The sequence below is a fragment of the Mustela nigripes genome, chromosome 12, assembly GCF_022355385.1.
Source record: "Mustela nigripes isolate SB6536 chromosome 12, MUSNIG.SB6536, whole genome shotgun sequence".
NCBI lineage: Eukaryota > Metazoa > Chordata > Mammalia > Carnivora > Mustelidae > Mustela > Mustela nigripes.
Window position 1 is genome coordinate 64,713,147 of NC_081568.1, and position 23,245 is coordinate 64,736,391.

Here is a 23,245-nt window from a genome sequence, read left to right on the forward strand (position 1 = left end):
GAGAAGTGGTGATAATGTTACTCATCTGAAGTTGATCTGTTTTGATGGAAGGGCCAAGTGTAAATTGGGAGGAAAGTGCTATCCCTTGAAGGAAGAGCTTTATATGTAGGATCTGAATCTTGAGGTCCAGGTTTCCATATAATTTCAGAAATTATGTTTTACCATAAGCTCTCCCTCTTTTATAAAATTTTATTTGAGGTAGAATGAGAGAGAGAGTACAAGGGTAGGGGGCAGAGGGAGAGGGAGAAGCAGACTCCCCACTGAGCAGAGAGCCCAATGGGGGCTCAGTACCAGAACCCTGGGATCATGACCTGAGCTGAAAGCAGATGCTTAACCTATTGACCCATCCAGGTGCTCCTACCCTGACCTTTTTAAATCTGTGAACTTTTTGGAACTCATTCTGGCATTGTAGGTAATTGAGAGGCTCTGAGCCTGAAATTTATGTATAGTTATTAGTTTACAGAAAGTGAATAGATTTTATTGAATGTTAGGCTTCCTTTACACAATTTAAGGAAGGTCCATTGATTATGTAGACAAAGGGACATTTGCTTTGGGGAAAAAGAAAGTATTCTGTAGTACTTATTTGAAAGCTTTAGACGTCTTAACTTCCCTTCTGTAACCAGGCTTGAGAACAACAAAAAACTGAAATACCAGGGTATCTTACCTTAGCAGCAGAAGAAAAACAGCTGAAGTCTTTATATTATACATTATAGTTTTTCTTTTTTTAAGATTTTATTTATTCATTAGAGAGAGAGAGAGAGAGACAGAGAGAGCACATACAGGGGGAGAGGTTGATGGAGAGGGAGAAGCAGACTCCTTGCTAAGCTGGGAGCCTGACATAGGGCTCAATCCCAGGACCTTGACCTGGGATCCTGACCTGAGCCAAAGCAGCCCAACCATTTGAGTCACCTAGGTGCCCCTACAGTATAGTTGTTGAGGGTAAAGCTATCCTTAAACATAAGACTCTCGAAGTTGCCTACTGTAGAAGATTTTTTTTAACAGCTTTATTGAGATACAAATCAATACATGAAATATCTATCATTTTAAAGTTTATACCTCAGTGATTTTTATTATATTCACAGACTTCTACAGTCATCAACATAATCAATTTTGGTGTATTTGCATCACCCAGGAAAGAAGCATAGTACCCTTTATTAACCTCCCTCATTTCTTCCCAATCTGTAGGTTTTCCTGTTCTATACATTTCATGTTAATAGAATCATACAATATGTAGTACTTTGGTCTTTGGTTCTTTAAGTTAGCATGTAGCAGTGCTTTATTTTTATAATGGTAAAAAATACATAAATTTACCTTCTGAACAAGTTTAAACTGTACAGTATTACTGTATGCACATTATTGAAGAGTAGATCTTTAGAGCTTTTTCATCCTCCAAGTCTGAAACCATACTGAATTGAACAACAGTTTTTTACTTTTCCCCCATCCCCTGGCAACCACCATTCTCTTTCTGTTTTTATAAGTTGGATTACTTTATATATCTCATCTAAGTGGAATCATGTACTATTTGTCTTTTTGAGATTGAATTATTTTATTTAGCATAATGTCTTCAGGGTTCATTCATGTTTTAGCATATGGCACGATTTCTGTTTTTCTTGAAGCTGAATAATAGTTCATTGTATGTGTAAACCATATTTTTTTTTCTATTCATCTGTCAGCAGACATTTAGGATTGGACATTTAAGTTGCTTCTATCTTGGCTATTGTGAATAAAACTGTACTGAATATGGGTGTGAAAATCTCTCTTTGGGATCACATTTTCAATTCTTTTAGATGTATGCCAGAATTGGAAGTGATCATATAATTCTGTTTTTAGTATTTTGAGGAAACTCCATACTGTTTTCCATAGTGGCTGCACATTTTATAATCCTACTAACAGTGCACTTTTAGTGTTTAAATTTTTTCACATCCTCACCAGCTTTTGTTATTTATTTATTTATTTTTAAATAGTGGCCATCCTAACAGGTGTAAGATGATAGATAGCTCATTGTGGTTTGATTTTCATTTCCCCAATGATTAGTGATGTTGAGGATCTTTTCATATGCTTGTTGGCCATTTGTGTATCTTCTTTGAAGAAATTGGGGTGCCTCGGTGGCTCAGTGGGTTAAGCCTCTGCCTTCGGCTCGGGTCATGATCCTGGGGTCCTGACATCAAGCCCCACATCGGGCTCTCTGCTCCCTGGGGAGCCTGCTTCCCCCTCTCTCTCTGCCTCCTTGTGATCTCTCTCAAATTAAAAAAAAAAAAAATCTTAATTAAAAAAAAAAAAGTCTCTCCAGGTGCTTTGAACATTTTTGAATCAGCTTGTTTTACTGAGTTGTAGGCTTTCTCCCTCCCTCCTTCCTTCCCTCCCTTCCTACGTTCCCTCCTTTTTTCTTTCTTTTTCCCCCTTATTTGGTAAATGGTTTGCGGATATTTTCTTTCATTTTGTAGGTTGATTTCTTTTCACTATGTTAATTGTTTACTTTGCTGTGCAGAAAGTTTTAAGTTTGATGCAGTCCAGTTTGTCTATTTTTGCTTTTGTGATCTGTGCTTTTACTTGTTATCAAATAAATCATTGCTTTCATTCCAGTCATGAATCAGTTTTTTTCCCTTGCTTTTTTTGGAGTGCTATAGTTTCAGATCTTAGATTTAGGTCTTTGACCCATTTTGAGTTAGTTTTTGTATATGGTGTAAGATAAGGATCCGTCTTTCTTTTTTGCATATGGATATCTACTTTTCCGAGCACCATTTATTGATGAGACCATCCTTTCCCCATTGTGTAGTCTTAGCATATTGGTCAAAGATAATTTGATCATACACTTAGGGTTTATTTTTGCGTTCTCCATTTGTTCCATTGACCTGTACGTCTCTCATTATGGCAATATCATATTGAAATGTAGCTTTATAATATATTTTGAAGAAAGGATGTATTTGTTCTTTGCCAAGATTATTTTTGGCTATTTAGTGTTCATTAAGATTCCATGTGAATTTTAGGATTTTTTTTTCCCCTGTTTCTGCAAAAAATGCTGTTGGGATATTGGTAGAAAGTGCCCGGCTGTCTCAGTTCGTAGAACACGTGATTTTTTTATCTCAAGGTCATGAGTTCAAGCCGCATGTTGGGCCTAGACCTTACTTTAAAAAAAAGTGTTGAGGAACACCTGAGTGGTTCAGTGGGTTAAGTGTCCAACTCTTGTTTTGGCTGAGGTTATGATCTCATGGGTTGTGAGATGGAGCACTGTCATTGGGCTTTGTGCACAGCCGGGAGTCTGCTTAAAGATTCTCTCCTTTTGCCCCTTCCCTCCCCAATCATGTGCATATGTGCTCTCTTGCTCTCCCTTTCTACAAAATAAATAAATCTTTAAAAAAAAAAAAAAGTTGAATTTTGCCAAGCCTTGTCTGCATCACTTGAGATAGTCATGTGATTTTCTTCATTTTGGTAACATTTGTATTACATTAACTTTTTTATATGTTAAATCATCTTTCCATTCCTGGGGTGAATCCCACTTGGTCATGGTGTATTGAATTCAGTTTGCTAATATTTGTTGAGAATTTTTGCAGCAGTGTTCATAAGGAATATTGGTTTACCTTTTTTTTAAAGTATATTTTCTGTCGTTGGTATGAGAGCAATGCTCACATCATAAAATGAGTTTGGAAATGTTCTGTCCTCAGTTTTTTGGAAGCGTTTGAAAAGGTTTGACATTAATTAATTTTTAGATGCTTGGTAGATTTCTCCAGTGAAGCTATCTCATCCTGGTCTTTTTTTGTTTCAGAGGCTTTTGATGATTGATTTAATCTCCTTACTAATTCAGATTTTGTATTTCTTCATGATTCAGTCTTGGTAGATGGCATGTTTTTAGAAATTTCTAGGTCATTCAGTTTGTTGCATGCAGTTGTTCATAGTAGTATTTTATAATTCTTTTGCTTCTGTGGTATCAGTCGAAATGACTTTAATTTCTGGTTTTAGTTATTTTTTTCCTTAGTTAATGTAGCTAAGGACTTTCCATTTTTATTGATCATTAAAAAAATCAGTGCTTAGTCTTGATATTTTTAATTTTCTGTTTACTTCTGCTCTAATATTTATTATTTCCTTTCTGCTAACTCTGGGTTTGGTTTATTCTTATTCCTTGAAGTATAAAAATAAGGTTATTGATTTGAGATTTTTTTTATAAGCGAGAACACAAGCAGGGGTGAGAGGAGAGAGAGAAGCAAACTGTGCTGAGGAGGGAACCTCATGTGGGCTTCAATCCCAGACTCATGACCTGAGCCCAAGGCAGATGCATAAATGACTAAGCTGCCCAGGTGCCCTGAAATCTTTTTTTTAATGTAGATGCTTCCTGCTGTAAACTTCTTTCTTAGTACTTCCTTTACTGGATATCATAAGTTGAGGTATATAGGATTTTCATATTTGTCTCAAGATATTTTCTGATTTTTTTCATGGGACTTTTCTGACACATTGGTTGTTCAGGAGTATGTTGATTTTCATACATTTGTGGATTTTCCAGTTTTTTACTGCTAGAGTTCCAGCCCATTGTGATTAGAAAAGATATATGGTCTGATTTCAGTTTTCTTATATTTCTAAGACTTGATTTGTGGTTTGTCATGATTTATCCTGGAAAACAGTTCATGTGTGCTTAAGAAGACTGTGTATTTGCTGCTATAAGGTGGAGTCAGTGTTCTGTTTATGTCTGTTAGATTCATTTGATAAATAGTGATGTTCAGATTTTCTAATTTTTTATTGATTATCTAGTTATTATAGCCATTATTGAAAGCCAGGTATTATACTCCCACTATTACTGTTTGACTGTTTCAAACTCCTGTCAATTCTGTCAGTGTTTGCTTCATATATCTGGGTGCTCTGATGTTGTACGCACATATGCTTATATTTGTTATCTTCCAAACTGTGTGGATGGTTTTTGGTTATTTATTTATTTATTTAAAGATTTTATTTATTTATTTGACAGAGATCACAAATAGGCAGAGAGGCTGGGGGGGGCTCCCTGCTGAGCAGAGAGCCCGATGCGGGGGGGGGGGGGGCCCATCCCAGGAACCTGGGATCACGACCTGAGCCAAAGGCAGAGGCTTTAACCCACTGAGCCACCCATACGTCCCTGTTTGTTTTTAAAGAGAGAGCTGGGTTGGGGTGCTGAGGGAAAGGAGAGAGAGAGAGAGAGATTATTAAGTAGGCTCCATGCTGGGCATAGGAGCTTGATCTCACAACCCTGAGATGGTGACCTGGGCCGAAATCCACAGTTGCATGCTTAACCACCTAAGGCACCCAGGCACTTCTGGAGATTTGTTTGGACCCTTTGATTAGGGCCATGTTTCCCTGTTTCTTTGTGTACTTGGTGATCCATCCCGCTCCCGCCCGAGTTTTATGCATTTGAATAAGAACCACTTTTAGTCTTTAGGGATTGTCTCTGGACATTTCACCAATCACCTCAATTGGATATTCTGGAGACCTCTGAATGGTGGGCTTCTCTGGGCTTGTATGTGTAATTTCCTAATTAGGGAGTTCTGTTTCTTTTTTGGGGGCTTGTAATCTTGCTCCCTCTAGTGTTTTTCTGCAGTACTGAAGGTTTACTTGTGTCCCTGCAACTTTTCCCTCTTAGTGGCTCCCAGGTATTCAAAGAGTACTGGTTCCCCATTTGCTCTCAAAAGCAGGCAAGACAGATGCTAACTAGCCCCTTGGGCAATTCTTCAGGAATCCAGATTGCCAAATGCTGGCTCCAGTCTTTAACCTTGAGTATAAATTTAGTACCTTCTCCTGATCTCATCAAACTGTGCTGGCCTTTGACTACCTCATGGCAAGCCATCTGGTTCCTCAGCATGCTGCCCATTCTCTGCCTTGTCTTCAGCAGCCCTCATGAATCCAAACTATGTGGGTTCTGTTAGTGGTCCCAGTCCTGTTAAACAGTCTGGTCTCTTGGGCAGCCCTTTGAAAAGCTGGTGTGTTGGACACAAGCTCCCCCACCCCCACCTCCCTCACTTCCCCCAACCATGAGGAGAGCTTTGCCTGCATTGGGAGGGCAGTCTCAGATAAAGTGAACTGGCTCTTTTTTAACCCGTTTTGATACTATAGTTCTTTTCTTTTGAACTTGTCTGCAGCCTCCTGACTGGTTTCTAGAGTACTCCTGTAGGGGCTCCAGTTCTGCCATCTTACTGTTACTACTCTTTCCTCATGTCCTTTTTTTTTCCTTTTCTTTTAAGATTTATTTATTTATTTTTAGAGATAGAGCACATATGTGCAGAAGCAAGAGGGGCAGAGGGAGAGAGAAAATCCAAGGAGACTTGGGCAGAGTGCAGAGCCTGGCACAGGGCTCCATTCCACAACCCTGAAATTACAACCTGAGCCACAACTAAGAGTTGGGACACTTAACCGACTATGCCACCCAGGCCAACCCTGTTTCATGTCTCTTTAATGCCAAATAATACTCCATTGTATGAACAAACCATTTTTTATTATTTCATCAACTGATATTTGGGTTGTTTCCATATTTTGGCCTTTATGAATAATAGTATTATTTGAACATTTGTGTGCCATGGTTTGTATGGCTATATTTTCATTTCTACTGTTTATATATTTAGAAGCTGAATTGCTGGGTCATTTTGTAATTAAGTATGTAAAGCTTTTGAAGAACTGTCAGAATGTTTTGCCAAAGCTCTTTTGACATTTTACATTCCTGTTTGCAATATATAAGGGTTCCAGTTTCTCTACCTCTTTACTCATACCTATTTTAAATATCTGTCCTAGTAGTGTCATGAGGTATTTCATTATTGTGCTTTGATTTGCATTTCCCTGCTGGCTGTTAATATTAAGCATCTCTTCATGTATTTAGCAGTCTTACTTAAATCTTTTGCAGAAGCATCTCTCTAGAGCCTTTGCCTATTTTTTGATTGGACTGTTTGTCTTTTTATTATTTAATTCTAAGAATTCTTTACTTCGTGTGGATCTAAGTATTATTGGATATGAATTGTAAATATTTTCTTCCATTTAATGGGTTTATCATTTACATTTTTGATTACATATTTTGAAGCGTAAGTGGTTTTAATTTGGATGAAGTCTAGTTTGTGTTTTCCTTGGTTGCTTGTGCTTTTGGTGTCATGTCTGAGTAACCATTGTCTATTCCAGTTGTCTCAGCACCATTTGTGTTAAAAAGTGTATTATTTTTCCATTGAATGGTCTTGGTATCTTAGCTGAAAATCATTTGACCATAAATGTGATGATTCATTTCAGCCTTCAACTCCTTTCTTTTCGTATGTATATATATGTCTTGTCTTTATGTCAGTGCCACAAAGTCTTAATTACACTGTTTGTACAGTAATTATTATAATTTGAAATTGGAAAGTATTGAGTCCTTCAACTTTGTTTCCAAGATTGTTTGGCTTTTCTGGATTTTTTGCATTTCCATTTTAATTTTAGGAACAATGTGTTAATTGCTGCAAAATTTCCAGCTGGGATTTTGATGAGGGTTGTACTGGATCTGTATGTCAGTTTTGGGCAGTGTTGCCATAGTTAACAATATTAAGTTTATTCTAAACTGTGCACAAGGAATGGCTTTCATTAATTGTGTTTCATTTATTTCAATGATGTTTTGTAGTTTTCTGTGTATAAATCTTATGCTGCTTTTATTCAGTTTATTCCTAAGTATTTTACTGTTTTTAAAATAATTTTATTCATTTTGATCCTGTTATATATGAAATCATTTCCTTAATTTCATTCTTAGGTTGCTCATTGCAACTATACAGAAATATAGTTGATATTTGTGTATTGATTTTGCATGTTGCAACCTTGCTGAACCCATTTTTTTAGTTGATTGTTTTCTTGTGAATTCCTTAGGATTTTTTTCGTACATGATCATGTCATCAACTAATAAAGATAGTTTTACTTCATCCTTTCTAATCTGGATGTCTTTTATTTGTATTTTTTCTTGCCAAATTCCTAGCTAAAGCCTCCAGTGCAGTGTTAAGCATAAGTGGAGTGAACAGGCATTCTTGTCTTGCTCCTGGTCTTAGGGAGAAAGCATCTAGTCTTTTACCATTAACTGTGATATTAGCTATCACTTTGAAAGATGGCCTTTCAGGTTGAGAACGTTCCCTTATATACTGTTTGTTAAACGATTTTTCTGTGTCTGTTGAGGTAATGATTCCTTTTTACTCCCTTTATTCTGTTAACATTATGTATTAATTAGATTGCTTGATTTTCTTTTTCTTTTTTATTTTATTTTATTTTTTTTTTAGATTTTTTATTTATTCATTTGACAGAGATCACAAGTAGGCAGAGAGGCAGGCAGAGAGAGGAAGGGAAGCAGGCTCCCTGCTGAGCAGAGAGCCCCATGTGGGACTCCGTCCCAGGACCCTGGGACCATGACCTGAGCCGACGAAGAGGCTTTAATCCAGTGAGCCACCCAGGTGTCCCACATTGATTGATTTTCTTATGGGAGCTGCAAATTCTCAGGAGGACCAGTCACAGCTTCTCAAGGACTTTTTGCTCCCCTTCTGCTTTGTGCCAAAGAACCTCTCCTTGTGGTCTTCTGGAGGTTTGGACAATGGTGTACTTTTGCTTCATTGTGACTCTGAGGAAAAGAGTCCTTCGGGGCACTAGTTTATTCCTCAGGGCGCTCGTTAATTCTCTTTTAAACTTCTACCCCTTACACTTACACTTTGCCTTCAGGACAAAATCCATTTCAGTGCTGTATTTATTTCTCTGCGCTATTCCTTTGTGTTTGGTTTGTAGTTCTAAACAGTCTTGTCAGTGCTTTGCTGACAAATTTTTAAAACACTTTATACAGGGGCTTTTGGGTGGCTAGGTTGTTAAGCTTCAGCCTTTGGCTCAGGTCATGATCCCAGGTTGCTGGGATCCAGTCCCACGTCAGGCTCCCTGGTCAGCGGGAAGCCTGCTTCTCCCTCTCCCACTACCCCTGCTTTGGTTCCCTCTCTCACTGTCAAATAAATAAATAAAACATAAAAAATATTTATACAGCATTTTATTTGTTTTCAGAAGAGGTTGGACTCAGTAACTTAACTATTACTATGAAGAGATGTTTGGATTTTTGCTTTTTTTACCCCCTTCCTTTAACATTTTGCTTCTGAGATTTCAGACTTAGGAAAGTAGAGGTATGACAAGAGCTGATAATGTGTAGTGAGGAGTGATATTGATGTTAGTACTGTAGTCCTTTAGGAAAATTCACCATTTTGAGGAGAAAAAGAAAGTTTTCTAGTTAGTCTTAAAAAGACTTAACTTTTGGGGCGCGTGTGTGGCTCAGTGTTAACGGTTAAAGCCTCTGCCTTCGGCTCCGGTCATGATCCCAGTGTCCTGGGATCGAGCCCCGTCATCAGGCTCTCTGCTTAGCAGGGAGCCTGCTTCCTCCTCTCTCCCAGTGTCCTGGGATCGAGCCCCGACATCGGGCTCTCTGCTTAGCAGGGAGCCTGCTTCTTCCTCTCTCAATCTGCCTGCCTCTCTGCCTCCTTGTGATCTCTGTCAAATAAATAAACAAAATCTTAAAAAAAAAAAAAAAGAAAAGACTTAACTTTAAAAAAAATAAACTTTATTCAGTATACTTATATAGTCGACTTTATATACCATACGGTTCATAAATTTTATTTATTTTTTGAAAGATTTTATTTATTTATTTGTCACAGAGAGAGCACAAGCAGGCAGAGTGGCAGGCAGAGGCAGAGAGAGAAGCAGGCTCCCTGCTGAGCAAGGAGCTTGACCTGGGACTTGATCCCAGGACCATGATATCATGAGCTGAAGGCTGTGGCTTAACCGACTGAGCCACCGAGGCGTCCCAAGTTTCATACATTTTAAGTGCATAAGGAGGTGATTTTTAGTGAATTTGTTGAGTTGTACAACCATCCCCATAAATGAGTTTTAGAACATTTCTTCTATCCAGTAAGATTCTTCTGTCCCGGGGCGCCTGGGTGACTCAGTGGTTTGGGCTGCTGCCTTCGGCTCGGGTCATGATCTCAGGGTCCTGGGAACGAGCCCCGCATCGGGCTCTCTGCTCCGCAGGAAGCCTGCTTCCCTCTTTCTCTCTCTCTCTCTCTGCCTGCCTCTCTGCCTACTTGTGATCTCTGTCTGTCAAATAAATAACTAAAATCTTAAAAAAAAAAAGATTCTTCTGTCCCATTTATAGTTGGTCTGTTTGTACTCCCAGCCCAGCAACCACTAATCCACCACTATCCCCACTCCCATTAGCCTTTTCTGGACATGTCATATTAATGGAATCATACAGCATATGACGTTTTATGTCTTGCTCTTTTCATTTAGCACAATGTTTCTGGTTTTGTGATTTATCTATATTCTGGCATATATCAATATTTTGTTTTTTATTGCTGGATAGTATTCAGGGAACAGAATACCATACTTTATGTACCTGTTCTTCAGTTGGGGAACAGCTGGGGTTGATTTAACTTTTTGGATATTTTATTATTTTAACTGGTTTATGTACACACTCTGCAGTCTAAAAAGATACTGCTAAAGTTTCCTATATGAGTAATTCATATCTATTCTTTACAGTAGGTCTTGGCTCTGTGCTAGGAGTTGATGTGTATTTGCCAAGAAATTTAAACATGGTCATATTTTGGCTCTTGCTCTGTGCCATGTATTGAGGTTTGCATGATTTATTCATCTCTTCATTAGCTTTTGTTATTTTCCACCTTTTAATATTTCCCTTTAGTATCCAAAAGGTCACGTTCCCCTTTCATTCTTGATACTCTGTTTATGTTAATTTGGCAAGCCACTTCCTTTTGGCCATTTATAGAGTAATTGGATATGGTGAGTTCTCTGGGTTCTTTCAACTGAAAAGTAGTTTTAGTGGATGAGCATTCTAGTTTAGGTGAGAACATAGGTGGGAGTAGGGAGTTTCAGGAGTAGGTGTAGTTGAAGAGGGCAGGAAAACGGAAACTCAGGAATAGCTGGAGACTTTGGGTTTTAAGTCATTCAGTTGTGACCAGGGTGTTTTCATTTACACTGTGTTACCCTATTATACATTTAAGAGGGGGAATTGGTCATCTTTTTCTTAAAAGGACAAATAGTATTTTAAGCTTTGTAAGCCATACTGTCTTCTGTTAACTCTTAACTCTTTGTGACACAAAAGCAGACATAAGCCATTGGTAAATAAATGAGCATGGTTGTATTTCAGTAAAATTTTATTTACTAAAATAGTCCCACTGGTAGTTTGCCAAACCTTAAACCTTTAAAGGATTGTTTGATACAATGTTGGTGAGGAGAAATGCATGTACTTTTGTGGGGTTTTTTTGTTTGTTTGTTTTGTTTCTTTTTTTCTTTTCTTTTTTTTGGTGAGCAGCAGCTCCCAAGGAGGGAGGGAAGGGACCCAAGAGGGTTGCCTGCAATGTATGTACTTGTGTAGGAACCTAGTAGTATGTCAGATACAGTTTTTACATTGATTTTCAGTCTTTTTTGCTCTTCGTTGATTTTCTTGTGGATCTTAAGGAAGTAAAGAACTAAAGGACTAAAATTTAGTCTGAGAACTTACTTGGTGAGAGAAGTAAACCCAGAGACAGAATGAGGACAGTAGCTTCAGGAGGAAATGGAGGGGACAGATTAGCCCATGGAACCTTCTGAGAAGACAGAACATAACCTGTCTGGGCCTGAGGTCTAATTAATGTGGGGAGGTAGTGATGGATGTGGCTGTGTGGGGTGGGGTAGGATAAGGGATATGATGATGTGATAGCATAGGGATCTGTTTTAGTTAAAAGAACCCAGTGGTTTTGAAGCATGGAGAGTTTTTGGTTGGAATCATGGCCTTGCCACTTAAGTAATGGACTAACTTGAGTGGGCTTAGGCAAGGCATTTCCTATTCAAGCCTGTTACTTTTTTTTTAAGAAATTCATTTTTTTAAAGTAATTCTACACCCAATGTGGGGATCAAGCTTAGAACCCTGAGATCAAGAGTCGCATGCTGTACTGACTGAGCCAGCCAGGCACCTCTCAGTTACATTTTTTATAAAATGATGATGTCACTTACCTTGAAGTAAAGATTAGAAATTAATGAATGTTAAATGGCTAAACTGTGACTTGCATGCACACAGTAAACCCATGTTATTCCATATATTTCTTTGGTCTTATTTGTGTTTAAAAATGTCATTGGTGGGGGCACCTGGGTGGCTCAGTGGTTAAATCCTCTGCCTTTGGCTCAGGTCGTGATCCCAGGGTCCAGGGATCAAGCCCTACATCAGGCTCTCTGTACAGCAGGGAGCCTCCTTCCTCCTCTCTCTCTCTCTGCCTGCCTCTCTGCCTACTTGTGATCTCTGTCTGTCAAATAAATAAAATCTTAAAAAAAAAATGTAAAAAGAATGTCATTGGTGGGCACCTGGGTGGCTTAGTGGGTTAAGCCTCTGCCCTCAGCTCAGGTCATGGTCTCAGGGTCCTGGGATCGATGCCTGCATTGGACTCTCTTCTCAGCTGGGAGCCTGCTTCCCTGTCTCTCTTCTGCCTGCCTCTCTGCCTACTTGTGATTTCTCTCTCTGTAAAATAAGTAAATATATAATTCTTTAAAAAAAAAAAGTCATTGATGTTTGAAAATTTAGATGATATCTAATAGGGCTTTATTAAAGGCATAATCTGTTTGCCTCAGAGCATAAAATTGCTAACCATTAACTGTCACAGGTACAGATACATATATACTTATTTCAGAATGTATTTTAGCTTATTTCTTTTCTCCAAGAGAGTTTTTTTTTTTTTTTTAAAGATTTTATTTATTTATTTGTCAGAGAGAGAGAGAGAGCACAAGCAGGCAAAATGGCACGGAGAGGCAGAGAGAGAAGCAGGCTCCCTGCTGAGCAAGGAGCCCAATGTGGGACTCGATCCCAGGACCCTGGGATCATGACCTGAGCCGAAGGCAGTGGCTTAACCCGCTGAGCCACCCAGGCACCCCCAAGAGAGATTTTTTAAAACATTATTACTTGAGGGGAACATTAAAAAAAATTTTTTTTTTTTTTTAATTTATTTGGCAGAGATTACAAGTAGGCAGAGAGGCAGGCAGAGAGAGAGGATGGAAAGCAGGCTCCTTGCTGAGCAGAGAGCCCGATGTGGAGCTTGATCCCAGGACCCTGGGATCATGACCTGAGTGGAAAGTAGAGGCTTTAACCCACTGAGCCTTGCAGGTGCCCCTGAGGGGAACTTTTTAAGTCATTGTTTGGCTGGTGGTTTTAACTTCTTTTGAAATACTTGGGAAAAACTCACCAGCTTGGATCACTTACAGGTGTATCGTCTAAAACTGAGCAGTTAGGAAAATTGCATTGTTTGAAGTGTTTAACAAGCCCCGTAATTATATTGGGAGCTCTGTAGGTATATAATTTTGATAACTATTTCAGCCTCCACCATTAACTTTCTATTTTTTTATTAATACTTTATTTTTTTTAGAGCAGTTTTAGGTGTGTAGCAAAATTGAGGAGAAGGAACAAGAGTTTTTCTGTATACCCTGTCCACACACATGCACAACCTTCCCTGTTACCAGTGTCCACTGCTGGAGTGGTACATTTGTTAAAATTGATGCATCTACATTGGCACATTGTAATCACCCAAAGTTCACAGTTTACCTTAGGGTTCATTCTTAGTGTTGTATATTCTTTGGCTTTGGACAAATATATAATGACATGTATTCATGATTATGGTATCATACAGAGTATTTTCACTGCCATAAAAATCCTCTGTGTTCTGCATATCCAGACCTTTTCCCCTCCATGTGCATGCCCTCCTTCTTTACCCCCGTTAACTACTTTTTATTGTCTTCATAGTTTTGCCTTTTCAGGAATGTATATATGTAATCATACAGTATTTATATATCCTTTTCACATTGACTTTTTTCACCTGGTAATATACATTTAAGTGTTCTCCATGTCTTTTCATGGTTTTATACCTCATATCTTTATAGTGTTGTCTGTACATACCACAGTTTATCAATTCCTGTGTCTTGGTGGCTTTCAAGTTTTGATAATTGTGAATAAAGCTGCTTTAAAAACCCATGTCAAGGTTTTTAGGTGAATATGTTTTCAGCTCCTTTTATATTAGATTTAAATAATTAAACTAAGTGATATATTACTACTATTTATTACTACGAAATTACAGTGGTTAGAAAAAAATTATTTTTCATATCTCATCCTAACAAAGTTCTGTGGCTTTTTTCCATAGTAAAAGCCTTTGCCAAGTTTACTGTGCCTGTGATTTGACCATTTGCTTTTGTTCACAACTTACGCATTTCTTTGAAAGAACACTAGTATTCCTCATTGAGCTGAGGCAGAAATAGTTTCCTTTGAGGTCATTGTCTCATGAAGTACTTATTGTCTCCTGAGGAGACTATATCCTACATTCTGTATACATTAGGATTTGCTCCCAAAGACCTTATAAAATGAGTATAGCGTGTTAAACTGGACAAAGTTTTATTGGGAAATTATAATAGGTATTTATTTTACAATTAACTCAAAGAAAAATGGTATGATACTTTGAAATTTGACCATAAAAGATGACAACTTTTTTTCTCAAAAGATACCCTGAACTCTGTATTTTTTTTTTTTAAGATTGTATTTTTTTATTTGACGAAGAGAGAGAGAGTAAGAGAGGGAGCACAAGCAGGGGGAGTGGGAGAGGGAGAAGCAGGCTTCCTGCTGAGCAAAGAGTCTGATGGAGGGTTCAATCCCAAGACCATGGGATCATGACCTGAGCCAAAGGCAGATGCTTAAGGTCTGAGCCACCCAGGCGCCCCTGAACTCTATATTTTTATCTTATTTTCTGCCTTTGGCATACATGCCACATACTCTGTATGTCATTGAGGTAATGGTATACATATAATTATATTTTTTAATTATTCTTTTAAGATCTATTCCTCAATTTTCTAATGTAAAACTCATATTACAACTATGATATGACGTGTGTGTAAAGTGCTTTTGAAATTCACACGGTAGTACTGATTAGGTAAATACTCTATCTGAATTCTGTCTAGTATTCTACATAATCTAGAGAGATGTTATTAAAATAATTTATGGTATATTTTATGTATTTCCCTTATTTAGACTTTATTAAAGATTTTATTTATTTATTAAGGTTTTATTTATTTGACAGAGATCACAAGTAGGCAGAGAGGCAGGCAGAGGGGTGAGGGGAAGCAGGCTTCCTGCTGAGCAGAGCCAGATGTGGGGCTTGATCCCGGGACCCTGAGATCATGACCTGAGCCAAAGGCAGAGGCTCAATCCACGGAGCTGCCCAGGTGGCCCAATTTTATTTATTTATTAGAGAGAGAGAGAACATGAGGCGGGGCTGGGGGGGGAGTTGGGGGGGCGTGGGGTGGTGGTAGGCAGAGCAAGTGGGAGAAGCGGACTCCCCCTGAGCAGGGCCCCTGATGCAGGGCTCAATCCCAGGACCCTGGGATCATGACTAGGCCCAAGGCAGGTGCTTAACCAACTGAGTCACCCAGGCTCCCCTAGACTATATTTTAATGTTAGCTCTATCAGTCACTATGGGACACTAGTTAGTTTCAGTTTAATCTTTTTTATTTTTTTTTTTAAACCTTTCCCTTAACTTCAGATGGTCTGTGTATGTGTATAGAGCAACAGAAGTTGCTCTCAGTCTCCCCTCTCAGCTTCTGCATATGATTAAACCATAGGAAATCACTTTTAGTGTCTTGGATCTTAAGCAGAGTGATTTCGAGAATTTCCCATCTCTGTACCTTTGAGAGTTCAGGGATGGTTTCATGAAAGCAAAGGACTCTCCTCTAACATTTTGGTTAATACAAACTCGTTTCTCCTCTTTTAGCTGTGCGGTCAGAGAAGAAACGCCTTAGGAAGCCAAGCAAATGGCTTCTGGAGTATACAGAAGAATATGATCAGATATTTGCTCCTAAGAAAAAACAAAAGAAGGTGCAGGAACAGGTGCACAAGGTATGTTCCAACATTTTCAACAGTCTTTTCATCAGTACTTTTAGGATATTGCAGTTTTGCCTTTAATATCCTTTTTTGTCTGCATGGGACAGTAATTTCCTTAACCTGGGATCTTGCTTTTTCCATTTTTTACCTCCAGCTTTTGGCACTACTAAGAATATACATGAAAGTATAAATGACTTTATGCACTGTGTGTAGTATGTGTGTGTATAAATTTTTTCCTCCCTTTGCTTTTAGAGAGTAATGATTTAGGAATATTATTATGACAAAATATTAAAACCATAGAACATAAAATATGGTGGGATAACTTTTTATTTTTATTTTTTAAGATTTATTTATTTGAGAGAGAAAGAGCATGGAGGGGAGGGCCTGAAGGAGAGGGAAAGAGAGTCATAACCTGAGCCAAAATCAAGAGTCAGATGCTTAACTAACTGAGGCACCCATGCTCCCCCATTCTATTTTCTGTCTCTATGAATTTTATTATTCTAGGTTAACCTCATATATGTAGAATCATAAAATATTTGTCCTTTTGTGTATGACTTAGTTCACTTAGTGATATCTTCAAGATTCATCCGTGTTGTATTTCTTTTTGAAACTGAAATTATAGCAACTTTGTTCTATGGATTCTACGTTTATTTTTTTGCCTTCAGGTAAGTTCCCGCTGTGAAGAGGAAAGCCTTTTAGCCCGATGTCGATCTAGTGCTCAGAACAAGCAGGTGGATGAGAATTCTTTGATTTCAACCAAAGAAGAGCCTCCAGTTCTTGAAAGGGAGGCTCCATTTTTGGAAGGGCCCTTGGCTCAGTCAGAACTTGGAGGTGGACATGCTGAGTTGCCACAGCTGACCTTGTCTGTGCCTGTGGCTCCGGAAGTCTCTCCACGGCCTGCCCTTGAGTCTGAGGAATTGCTAGTTAAAACACCAGGTAAGATCGGAATGGGGTCTCAGAATGTAAGTAGATATGATTTTAGCATGTTGTGATAAAAAGCCAATAGTGAATCTGTACAGCAAGTTACCTACTTTGGTCCTGGGAAATCCTGAAAGTGTCAGCTAACTGAATGAATATAGTTAATGATCACGAATTAGTGGGACACTGTCCATAAGATATGTTTTAAAAACAACTCTCTTTACTCCACTCTTACTTGTTATGATTGCCGATCAACCACCATGTGAGGCAACACTCAGGTTAGCAGAGTTTGCGGGAAGGGCACTACATACTAATAAACACATGAAACTTACGCTTCAGATAATTGGCTCTATCAGTTTTTGTATTACTTAAGAAATTGTTTAACCTCTGAACTTGTTTCCTCTTTTATAAAATGGACATCATAATGCAGTTTACCTGATACATTGTAAGTAGCTAAATGTAAATATTCCCTTGAAGTTAATTACCAGTTGCTTTTTATTTTATTATTCTTTATATACATGTCACCTGGTGTAAGTTGAATCTAAACATACTGTCTCTAATTTACCTTCTGACTCTCAAACATTATAGTCACCCAAAGAAAATTTTGCATATAACTTTTTTTTATATTCCCAATAATAACTTGTGTTGATATTTCTTTTATTTAAAAAAGAGTATCCCAGTGGTGTTTATTAATCAAGTAAGACAGAATCAGAAAGACTAAAAAGAGTACAGATAGTTACTATTTCATAATTTAGCATGTACTAAACTCTGTTATTAGGCTCTTATATATAATTCTTAAAAACAGTCCTACAAAGTAAATGTGTTTTGTTTATTTAGGAGTAGAATAAAAATTCTGATCCTGGTTCTGTCATGCCGGGAATTCAGGGTCTACTCCACCTCACTTCTCCTTGGTCCTTACTACCAATTAATGATTATAAAGATAGTTCTGCCCTTTTGATTTCCCCCTTAGTCTTTTTATGATACATACACACAGAGACATAAGAACATTTTCAGATTACTTTATGTATGTATTGAGAATTGTTTTCCTATTTTTTTATGTTAACTAATATTTTAGAATAAATAAATACATTCTGATATATTCTGCCCCTCACCAGAAGATGACGAGGAATACATAAAAAATATGGTGACTCATTTTTCTGTGGCATATAGATTTTTTAAAAATTAGCTTATGCCTAGTTTCTAAATCATCTAATAAAAAGATACATGCATTTCAGGAAATTATGAAAGTAAACGTCAGAGAAAACCAACTAAGAAACTTCTCGAATCCAATGACTTAGACCCTGGATTTATGCCCAAGAAAGGGGATCTTGGCCTTTCCAAAAAGGTATGTTATTTTGGTCAGTTCTAAAATAGGATTAAACCATATGTAAATATGGGATTTTAAAAACAAATCTTTTAGTAATGCTTAGCAACATGGATGCATACATACATAGAAATAAGAGAATCGCAGAATATATTTCTTAGGTCTAAGAGATCCTATATTGAGAAGCTGTTCTGCATTTGTGTGGACATGTGTATCAGTTCATTTTAGATGTTCTTTTCAGATGAAAATTAAAAGAGCTTATAAGATTGAGTAAATTGTGTGTTTCGTTCTTTTCTGGGATTAAAACCTCTTACCTGCTTTCTTCTTTCTCTGTGAGCCACTAACCTACTCTTATCCCATTGCCCTGTCTGCATAACACCTCAGAAAAGACTCAGCTTAGTTATAACCAGGCAGAAACACTTGAACTTAAGTTTTTGAGTTTGCAGACATGGTTTTTATTGGCCAAGAAGGTATCACTAAATAGTAGATGGAAATAGAAGGTTATTTTCCTGGATAATAATTTTTAGGAAATATCCTATTGCCCATATGTGTGAGGAGTAATTCAGGGTGTTAGAAATTCAGTTGTTAGGGGCGCCTGGGTGGCTCAGTGGGTTAAGCCGCTGCCTTCGGCTCAGGTCATGATCTCAGAGTCCTGGGATCGAGTCCCGCATCGGGCTCTCTGCTCAGCAGGGAGCCTGCTTCCTTCTCTCTCTCTCTGCCTGCCTCTCAGTGTACTTGTAATTTCTCTCTGTCAAATAAATAAATAAAATCTTTAAAAAAAAAAAAAAAAAAGAAATTCAGTTGTTAGGATGCACAGATTTCCATTAAAGAAAGAAAACTTTAATAGGAAAAATACAGATTGTAATCAGATCAAAAATAGAGTTTTTGGACTTCTTTCATTAGCTATAATAGGCTTATGTCATTTAATTCTATATTGAGGATCCTAGTTTTTGCTTTTATGAGTTATTCACCCAGCTGGGTTAGCATGTAAATGTAAAGCTCAGTTTATTTGTGTTTTTATACCTCATTTAAAAAGTCTGCATTATATTCTTTAATTCTTTCATTCTTCTCAAAGTCCATTTTCTGAGACACGTACAGGTGAGGCTGTGATAGTTTCCTTGTGCACTGCTTTCTCTCCTAACTTTGTCTTACTCAAATCTTAGCCCCTTGTAAGGGACAAGGAAACTGTGATTCATCACAATATTTTGAGCATGGAAATAACATTTGCTATCAGGTGATAAGTTTAGTAGTATTATACAAGGCGAATTATGTAAAGCTGTTTCATTAATGCTACAGGTGAGGTAATGATACATTTTAAAGAAAATCAACATTTGGGTCAGTTTAGAGAATGGTATTATTTTTGCCTGTTTTGTTGAGATATAATTGATGTGTACAAGTTAAGGATTTGATTAATGGATATAGTGAGCATTTGGACATTCACTGCTGTATTTTAGCTTGTTTCAATTGCAAAATTTGGTGACTTTACAGCAAGAATAGCATCTGTTGACTCTGTGGCCACTAAATTTTGTTTAACATTCCTGCTGAAGAATATTTTTATTGTAGAAGACATTTTATTGGACTGAAACTAATTCATACGAGCATTACTAGTAGAGGAGTGAAATGTGTAGGAAATTACTCTTGATGTCTGAGTGTTTTGTTTTGAGATTTAATGTTGCTTTCATTTATATTAATCTATAGCCTATTAAATCAGAAAGATAATTCCATGATTCAGAGCTTTCTGGTATATGTACTGCTGGAGTGAGCACTGATTCAGAGCTTTTTAATATTTAGAATTCATCAAGTAAATAAGTCTTTGTAAAATCTAATGGCTATAAATGCAGTTTTAAGAAGATAGATTTTAAATGCAGGGTGGTATGGAATAGAGCTGAGATGCTGGGTCTCTGGGAATATACCCTTTCTCTTTGTCTACCATTTGAATCAGAGTATCATTCGAATCAGAGTACCATTCTGTATCTGCTTGATACATTGGGAGTCTCTGGTTAAGCCCAAAGGAGTGTGTGTTCGTAGGAGTCTTTCGGAGCTGTGTTTTTTGTTTTTTGAGGTCTTTCCCCATGTAGTTTCTGTTCAACCCATTATTGTTAATACTATTTATTTAGTTGCCAGAAACAGCCAGGATTTCTGTATTTGTGATAATAGTTCAGCTTTTGGCATATAATATAAAAGGTTTATTTTTGGTTCCTCTGTAAATCTGTTGCATTTTGTTTATTTGTAGTGTTACGAAGCCGGTCACTTGGAGAACAACATTAATGAATCACGTGCTGCATCTCATTCTAAAGAGTATGGTGGAGGTGCGTATTTTTGAAACTTAAAAAAATGTAATGCAAAATAACTATGAACCACCTGATCAGCTAACTAGAGAAGTTGTTATATATGTTAGCAAGACCAGTGAGATTATATCTTCTAAAACTTGTTTGCCCAAGGGGCACCTGGCTGGCTCAGTTGGAAGAGCATGAGACTTGATCTCAGGGTCATGAGTTTGAGCCTCACATTGGGTGTAACAATTACTTAGAAATAAATAAAAATAAGATTTCTAAAACAACAACAAAAACTTGTTTGCCCAAATATGCTTCCTAATACAGTGGATGACACTAGAAAATTGGATGGTCATTTTGAGCTTTATGCTGAAATTAGTTACATGGAATTAGAATTATATTAGACTAAAGAAAAGTTAGGAACAATAAAGAATAGTCTCCTACTCAATTTTCTTATTATGTAATTCTCTAACTGAAATCGCTAGTTTCTTGGCTTTTTTTTTTTTTTTTGCTTTTTTAAAGATTATACTTATTGGGGCGCCTGGGTGGCTCAGTGGGTTAAGCCGATGCCTTCGGCTCAGGTCATGATCCCAGGGTCCTGGGATTGAGCCCGCATCGGGCTCTCTGCTCAGCAGGGAGCCTGCTTCCCTATCTCTCTCTCTCTGCCTGGTTCTCCGTCTACTTGTGATCTCTCTCTCTGTCAAATAAATAAATAAAATCTTTTTAAAAATAAATAAAAAGATTATACTTATTTATTTGACAGAGAGAGAGATCACAAGTGGGCAGAGAGGCAGGCAGAGGGAGAGGGGGAAGCAGGCTCCCTACTGAGCAGACAGCCTGATTTGGGGCTCAATCCCAGGACTCTGAGACCATGACCTGAGCTGAAGGCAGAGGCTTAACTCACTGAGCCACCCAGGTGTGTACTTTCTTGGCTTTGATTCATTTTTTATTCTATAGGACAGAAAATGTGGAATCTGAGTTGAGAGGGAAATTACAAGTCATCTAAGCCTGTTTTTCACAAATAGTCTTAATTTCTTTGTCACATCTATGCTGTTTGGTTAGTGAGCATATACTTGGAAAAGAGAGCTTACATTTTGAGTGTGGTCCCTGTGGTTGCTTCTTTTCAGGGCTTTTAAAAAAAATTATTTTATTTTATTTTTTGATGTTTATTTTATTTTTTTTTTAGAGAGAGTGCAAGCAGGGAGAGGGGCAGAGGGAGAGGGAGGGAGAAAATTCTAAGCAGCTCCATCCTCAGTGCGGAGCCCAGTGCAGGGCTCAATTCCACGATCCTGAGATCATGACCTGAGCTAAAATCAAGAGTCAGATGGTTTACTTACTGAGCCACCTAAGCACCCCACGCTTGGAAATCTTTTAGATTACATTTGAATCTGAGTCCTGAAAGTTATACATGGTGATCTTCGTTATGCCTAGAGGGATAGGCAGGCCTTCATTCAATAATAGATATAATATTGTAGTTCAAGCATTTCCTCTACCAGATCCTTTGTTTGCTCAGTCTGTTGCTCTAGGACTGTTAGCATCTAACCCATCTAAAGCTTTACAGAGAGTTAGGGTATTATCCATATTATCCCTGTATTAATAGAAAAATAAGGTGAAAGAGGTGGCAGTGTTGGGGTACTAAATCCAGACCTCACCAAACTCATTGCCCCACTACCATGTTGTTATCCACCCCAGATTTTCTCCATGCCAATTCTTTTTTTTTTTTTTTTTTGACAGGAAGTTGGATTTATTGGTGGGCATGAATATGACAGGAAGGGATAGTGCTAAGGTTCTCATGAGTGCAGAGCCCTCCATTTGTCCAAGGGACCACGGTTAGGGATGTATTTGACCCCACAACCATCTGGGATAAGCCGCTTTTCAGCCACCATGTCTTCAAATTCATCCGCATTGAACTTAGTAAAGCCCCACTTCTTGGAGATGTGGATCTTCTGGCGGCCAGGGAACTTGAACTTGGCCCTGCGTAGGGCCTCAATCACATGCTCCTTGTTCTGCAGCTTGGTAGGGATGGACATGATGACTTGGCCAATGTGGACCCTGGCTACTGTGCCCTGGGGCTTTCCAAAGGCACCCCGCATACCTGTCTGCAGCCTAAATTGGAGATAGCCATGAGGTCAGACCCCAGCATCCACCAAAAGGGCTGTCTCCAAGGTCCCTTAGGGCAACCCATACAATCAACAGGCTGCATACACTACCGAGGAGGCTACTGTTTGCAGCCATGGCACACTGGGCCCCCACAGACAAAGAGCTCCATGCCAATTCTTTGTACCACTTTATTCATTCATCTTCCAGTGCCATTTATTGAATAGTGTCATTTCTGAGATATTAGTCCAAATTTCAGCATATAGTATCAGATGTGGTCTGCCAGCAAAGGGTATCATGGGAAGGTTATGTCATGGGAAGGTTATGTTACATAAGCTTCCATGTGATTGTTTTAGGAAAGGAAAAAAAAAAAGACTTTATATATTTATTTGAGAGAGTGTGAGAGTGAGCACACAATCAGGGGGAGGGGCAGACGGGAAGAGAAGCAGACTCCCTGCTGAGCAGGAAGCCTGACACAGGGCTCCATATCAGGACCCCAGGATCATCACTGAGCTGAAGGCAGACACTTAATCTACTTAGCCACCCAGGCAGTACTACATGTGTTCTTAAATGAGCACTTAAAAAAGGAGGGGGGCACCTGGGTGGCTCAGTGGGTTAAGCCACTGCCTTCGGCTCAGGTCATGATCTCAGGGTCCTGGGTTCGAATCCCGCATCGGGCTCTCTGCTCAGCAGGGAGCCTGCTTCCCTCTCTCTCTCTCTGCCTGCCTCTCTGTCTACTGTGATCTCTCTCTGTCAAAT

General features: G+C 38.4%; 2 protein-coding genes and 1 non-coding gene across 7 annotated transcripts in view; 1 reads left to right on the forward strand and 2 right to left on the reverse strand.

Annotated features, from left to right (window-relative positions):
* NSD1 (nuclear receptor binding SET domain protein 1) overlaps nucleotides 1-23,245 on the forward strand; it is a 151,452-nt gene that overhangs the window by 85,075 nt on the left and 43,132 nt on the right. For all 5 annotated transcript variants that reach the window (XM_059417446.1, XM_059417445.1, XM_059417447.1 and 2 more), the window contains 4 exons: nucleotides 15,765-15,889; nucleotides 16,540-16,810; nucleotides 18,028-18,137; nucleotides 20,350-20,425. In XM_059417446.1, coding sequence (XP_059273429.1) covers nucleotides 15,765-15,889; nucleotides 16,540-16,810; nucleotides 18,028-18,137; nucleotides 20,350-20,425 — 582 coding nt within the window. The remainder of the gene's footprint in view (nucleotides 1-15,764; nucleotides 15,890-16,539; nucleotides 16,811-18,027; nucleotides 18,138-20,349; nucleotides 20,426-23,245) is intronic.
* On the reverse strand, nucleotides 22,108-22,632 carry LOC132028466 (large ribosomal subunit protein uL16-like). The gene has a single exon (XM_059417450.1). It carries the CDS (start codon nucleotides 22,480-22,482, stop codon nucleotides 22,180-22,182), a length of 303 nt encoding a protein of 100 aa, XP_059273433.1. The 5' UTR covers nucleotides 22,483-22,632; the 3' UTR covers nucleotides 22,108-22,179.
* Nucleotides 22,543-22,675, reverse strand: LOC132029013 (small nucleolar RNA SNORA70). Its single transcript, XR_009407652.1, has one exon. It is a non-coding gene; the product is annotated as a small nucleolar RNA SNORA70 (small nucleolar RNA).